This window comes from Habropoda laboriosa, unplaced genomic scaffold (assembly GCF_001263275.1).
Source record: "Habropoda laboriosa isolate 0110345459 unplaced genomic scaffold, ASM126327v1 scaffold776, whole genome shotgun sequence".
Classification (NCBI taxonomy): Eukaryota; Metazoa; Arthropoda; class Insecta; order Hymenoptera; family Apidae; genus Habropoda; species Habropoda laboriosa.
The window spans coordinates 254,588-260,927 of record NW_017100876.1 but is presented as its reverse complement, the minus strand read 5'-3'; the positions used below and the strand labels follow the sequence as shown (position 1 = coordinate 260,927).

At 36.7% G+C, this 6,340-nt stretch overlaps 1 protein-coding gene across 1 annotated transcript in view; it reads left to right on the top strand.

Moving 5' to 3' along the window:
• LOC108577472 (chaoptin) overlaps positions 1–3,921 on the top strand; it is an 18,283-nt gene extending 14,362 nt beyond the window's left edge. Inside the window, exons 13-18 of the mRNA XM_017940626.1 lie at positions 141–335; positions 419–703; positions 1,466–1,591; positions 1,675–1,788; positions 2,141–2,376; positions 3,443–3,921. Of these exons, the coding sequence (XP_017796115.1) occupies positions 141–335; positions 419–703; positions 1,466–1,591; positions 1,675–1,788; positions 2,141–2,376; positions 3,443–3,734 (1,248 nt within the window). The 3' untranslated portion in view covers positions 3,735–3,921. The remainder of the gene's footprint in view (positions 1–140; positions 336–418; positions 704–1,465; positions 1,592–1,674; positions 1,789–2,140; positions 2,377–3,442) is intronic.
• The last annotated feature ends 2,419 nt before the right edge of the window (positions 3,922–6,340 follow it).

Here is a 6,340-nt window from a genome sequence, read left to right as displayed (position 1 = left end):
GGCTGGTAAAAAGAATTGTTAGGTATTTTCTGGATCTACTTTCTAATTTTCCAAAATGAACGCTTTAAAACCACAGTAACTTTCAGAACGACCCAATACTCTAATAATTTAAATACAACGCGAAATTCTCTTCGTTCCAGAGTCTAACGTGGTTGGATCTCTCATACAATCGCCTGGTCAGGCTCGATGACGGAGTGTTCTCCGACATGCCTTATTTAACTCATCTCGATCTGAGTCACAATAAACAACTACTCTTAGAATCACGTGGAAGAACGTTCCAGGGTTTGGAAGACTCGCTTCTGTATCTCGATTTAAGCAACATCTCGCTCTTAAGTGTACGTAAACAACTAATAAATCACTAAGTAATAAACGTTCGCTGAAAGGAACATTATATTCGTGATATGTACATGGTCGACAGGTGCCAGAATTACCACTACGGCGATTGCAAACATTGTATTTGGCAAACAATGAGTTGGCATCCATACCAGCGGAAATGGCATCGAACTTGACGTCTCTTCATTATTTGGACCTAAGCGCCAATGATCTGACTGTGGTGCCATTGATCACGCACACCCTGCCCGAGTTGAAAACGTTTAATCTGGCGGATAATCCTATCACAGCCGTCAGTAATACTAGCTTTTTAGGGATAGCGGATAGCCTCGAGGAATTGGACATAAGACGTTTGTCTTTGTCTACTTTCGAAGTGAGCTTCTATTGCGAAGATAAGCGAAGATTTTCGAGTAATTCTTTGGGAATCTTGCAGGCTGGGAGTGTTATATTTTTGGATGAAAAAAATAGTAATTTGTTTTCAATAATGATACAGTATTCTATGGAATTATGGAATTTTAAGGAATTCACAATTCTAAGAAATTCATAATTCTAAGGGATGCAAATTCTAAAGGATTTTTAATTCTAAGGGATTCATAATTCTAGAAGATGCAAATTCTAAAGATTCTATGGAATTATGGAATTTTAAGGAATTCACAATTCTAAGAAATTCATAATTCTAAGGGATTCATAATTCTAAGGGATGCAAATTCTAAAGGATTTTTAATTCTAAGGGATTCATAATTCTAGAAGATGCAAATTCTAAAAGATTTTTAATTCTAAGGGATTCATAATTCTAGAGGATGCAAATTCTAAAGGATTTTTAATTCTAAGGAATTCTTAATTTTAAATCTAAGATATTCATCATTCTAAGGAATTCATAATTCTAAGGGATGCAAATGCTAAAGGATTTTTAATTGTAAGGGATTCATAATTCTAGAGGATGCAAATGCTAAAAGATTTTTAATTCTAAGGGATTCATAATTCTAGAGGATGCAAATTCTAAAGGATTTTTAATTCTAAGGAATTCTTAATTTTAAATCTAAGATATTCATCATTCTAAGGGATTCACAACTCTAAGGGATTACCTTATAAAATGTGAATTTGAACGGTGACACAAACGTTTGTTCGTTTCCAGAGCGGAGCGCTGTGCAAAGCCACGAAACTTCGCAAGTTATATATAACCGCTTACAACGGCGTGAAGAATTTCAACTTCCCTAATATTCTGCAGTACAACCATGGTTTACGGCATTTAGTCATCGACGTACGTATCAAATATTACGATAATAAATAACAAACTTTGTTGTATTGAATAGTATTGCATAGAATGGAGCATTTTGATTATAGGTACAAAATGACACCGATCTGGAGAAGGAAATGAGGGGACACTTTCCTAATAAATTATTCAACATTACGTTGACTGGTCGAGCTTTGAAGACTATAAACCCGGATATACTGCGAGTACGTAATTGTCTGATCGAAGAGCAATTTTAATAATCAATTTTTTTAGTTTCTTCTTTGCAGTAAAATGAAATTTATCGTATCGCTGTATCGTTTTTTATATCGAAAGATGCAATTTCGAAAATCTCCATTATCTTTTCATTCGAATCAATTTTGAATACCACAATTTTCACAGCAACTTTATATCCGGCGGTGCAATTTATTTTTCAATTCGAATCAGTTTTAAATACAATAGTCTTCATAGCACTTTTGTATCGAAAGACGGAATTTCGAAAGTTACCATTGATTTTTCCATTCGAATGAATTTTAAATACCACCGTGGTGACAAACGAAATGGTCATATCTATTTCAGGGTATAAGGAATCCGCACTTGCATTTCGGAATGTACAACACAAGCGTGAGCTCTGTACCTAAGAAGATGTTCGAGAATGCGGAATGGGCGAGAAACGTGACAGTCCATCTTCGTCACAACGATGTGCGGACTCTTCATAATCCGTCTAACGGATACAAGCCAGGCGTGCCAGGGAAACGATTTCTGTTGAAACTCACGGTAGCGGGAAGCTACTTTACTTGCGACTGCGACATCGGGTGAGTCACTAATTCTGTTTTTACTTTACATCTCACGTTCAAACCTATACATTTTTCCATATTTCAGAAAGGACACTTACAGACGCATACAATTCGCTTACTCTTCTCTACTCACAATTAACCAAATTCATTTTCATCAATCAGATATCCTTTTCTCTCTAAAACGACATTGATCGCTGTAGGAGACGAGAAAATTAGAATATTCCTTCACAATTTCTATTCAAAAAATTTTCTAATTTTCTAAATTTCATCGTTTTGCTAACCCTTTGCGTACCGAAAGGCTCATATATAAGTGAAATTTTGACTGAAAAAGAAAAGAAAAACCGAAAATTAAAATAGCGACACTTATCACTAGACTGCGGAATTTTATGTGAATTTATATTTTTGGGAACACAGTAAAAAAAAATAGAATAATGTAACAACCATCAACGAAGGCGGCGACAAAAATTTCCTTTCCGCGAGGGGAAGCGAGAGGGACGACTCTCTCTATCCTTGTCGACAATCAAATAATCGCGAAGCGATAGAAACTCGCGGTTTCGCGCGGGAAGCCATTTAGCGACGCGACTTGTTGATAAGCCGCGCTTCATTAGCAATGGTCAAATATAAATATCACGGCCGCGGCATTCTTGCTGATTTTTCCTAGCGCAAACCACATTGGCCACTGCTACACCACACGTCACGGACGGTAACAACATTACCACAACTCAGCCCATCCGATAAGGAGACAATAGTCTCCAGGCGCGGATCTGGAGGACTCATCCCAACATAAAAAAAAAAAGCGGCCGGGCATTCTTCCTGTACTCTGCTGGGAGAGAACGAGATACCAAAGAAAATCCTTTCTTTCCTCAATAATATATTAACGCATGAAAATCCGCAATCTACTTATCACTATAGCGTGAGACTCAGTTATCTACTGAATATTTAATCAATATCTCAAACGACATGCAGAACACGAGAAAAGGAGCTTATTACTTGAATTGACCATCAAAGCGCTCCTCCTCGTATCTCTTCGTCCGCAAAGGGTTAATTTAAATATCCACAATTTGTTGAACACAATTTTTTTCAGATGGATGGAGACCTGGCAAAGGAAGCACAGACAGTACCAAGAAGACCGTTGCAGCACTTACAGCGACTTCAAGAACTTCGAAAGGGACGAAGAAGACGACGAGTTCGATTGTTGGGACAACGCCTGGGACGACGATCTTCGTGAAGCTTATTGCATGAACAAGAACAACATATCGGTGATAGAAATGTTGAAAACGGATCTCGAATGCGGTTGGGGCGCGGCGAGTTACATCTACGCGCCTCATCGTCTCGTTCTCTTCTTCGTCGCTGTCCTCGTAACGGCGATCTATTAGGTTCTCACTTTTCCTATACTTTTACATTTCATTCAATCGATCACCATTCCTTTCCTCTAGATGCACGGCCGTTTAAAGTGCGAAACTACGATAACGTCGTTCTCCGAGAACAGAACCGACGATTTTTTCTCTCGTGAATGTGACTACGTTTATTTCGTAATTAGAGAATTATGTAAGTTATGTGTAATAATCGTAATTTATTTATATTTATGGAGCGTCGTTGGAAGGAAGAGAAAGATTGTACGCGATTTCTTATGCCGCGTTCGTACTTGCCGGAATTGTTTCTGAACAGCTCGCGAGTAAAGCTCGCGAATAGTTCCTTTGATATATCGAAAGATGTTCGCTTTTTACCGATCGTGCAATTATCCACGCTGCTGGCGAACAGAGTTCGCGATCTGTTCACGAACACAAGTGTGGATCAGGCATTAGAGACGTCCAATTTTCGTCTGAACGTCTTACGACCTGATTTGGACGTCTTTAAGACGTTTTAGGACGTTTTAAAGACGTTTCTGAGACATTTCAAAGACGTTTTTAAGAGGTTTCTGAAGCCAGTGGATAGTAATTTGCAGTGCTTCCTTTCGGAAACATCTTAATTAGTAACACTGAACGTCGTTCAGACGCCTTTTGGACATCTCTAGGAGTTCACAAGACGTCTGTGTACTATCTTGGTATTGTTATTTGTAGCAACGGTAGCGTACTTATTTACCGGTAAGAGTAATCGTAATAGAGATTAAGTGTCTTGTGTCGATGTCGTGTTTATCCATTATCATTGTCGATGATAATTATTTATTGATAGTATACGTGTGATACGATTGTCGAATCTGAACGTGATCACATTCACGATCGTTGCTTGCACTCTTTCTAATTAGTCGTCTATTCGATAATCTTTAAGGAGATACCGCGATTGTTTTCTCTTCTTTTTCCCTTTTTTCTGTAAAATAGTAAAATAGCGTCTGATCGAGTTAGCACTTTATCTTTAAATCGTGTGCATCAGAGGGAGATAAACACTTTGCACATCCCTTTCGTTTTTTTGCGTAAAGCAGCACGCTTCGAATCAATGAGACTGTCGAATCAATTGTTACTCGTACAAAGTGACTAATCACGGATCGAACGTGTATAGTCGATTGAAGAAATACAGCGAGGTTGTAATTAAATGTATGCCTTAGATTTGATTCAGTTTTCAGTCGAAAAAACGAGAAATGTCGCGTTTCGAATTACCAATTTTGGATATCTTGAATATTCTACAGTTTCAGTTTTGGACATTTCGAATATTCTTCATTTCCAATTCTGGATATTTTGAATATTCTGCATTTCCAGTTTTGGACACTTTGAGTATTCTGCATTCCCAATTTTGGACATTTCGAATATTCTACACTTCCGAATATTCTGCACTTTCAATTTTGGACATTCCAAATATTCTACATTTCCAATTTTCTACACTTCCGAATTTGGAAATTTCGAATATTTCGTATTTCCAATTTTGGACACCGAGTATTCTGCATTTCCAATTTTGGTCATTTCAGATATTCTACATTTCCAATTTTGGACATTTCGAATATTCTACACTTCCGATTTTGGAAATTTCAAATGTTTTGTATTTCCAATTTTGGACACTTTGAATATTCTACATTTCCGACTTTTCCGACTATTCTTTAACTTTCGCTCAAACTTAATCAAAAAATGAAACCTTGTGAAAAATGTTACTTGATGCTTTAACTTACCATCTCGCTATATTTCTTCCGCCAGCTATACCAGAAAAGACATTCGATATGTTTCTTTCTCCCGTTCTGCTGTGTCGCGTCCGTAACACGTGTCCGTCGAAACTCGTCAGGATAAACAGGAATTGAAGTTTCATTCTTCATTCGTAGCGATTTAGCTATTATTCTTGCGATCGTTGTACAAACGCAGTTGCAGGATCTTCTTCTCATTTTCTTCAGGCTCCATCATTGTCAAACTAAGAACTTGTAAATAATTCAAAAAAGTAATCACAACCTTTTTATTCCTCTTCGTGCGAAGGAACTGAATTTCACAAGATGAAATTTTCTCTTTCATTTATAGAAAATGATTTATATTGTTAATCGAAATTTAATTGAAAAAAAAAAAAAAAAAATTTTGTTTTCGAATTTGAAAACGTACATAATTATACATGTTGGTCTTTTCGTTTCTTCTGTGAAGAAAAATGTACGTTCTATGCTTTTTGGAGAGATCTTAGTTCGACACAGTGGAAAAATATTTCAGCTTTTTTGCATGATGAACTGGATGAAAAGTCAGTTCGAAAAAAGAATTTAGGGAATCGTCAAACGTATGGTTAAACAAGTGACTTTAAGGTAGTTTTTAAACGTCATATTCTCGAGCGATACAATTAACCTGTAACTAATTCGATAGCAAGAAAGATTTTATATTATCTGTTACCGAAACAGCAAAAGAAAAAAAGAAAAGAAAGTTATTTGCTTTCAAGTATGTGCTGTCGACGCGACATTTTTTAATAAAATCGCACCAAATATTACGATAATCGTCTTTCCTCATTGTACACTCAAATTTACCACCCTATACAAATTCCAGGAAAATTTCTCAATTAAAAAAAAAGAAAAAAAACATCTCTTTTT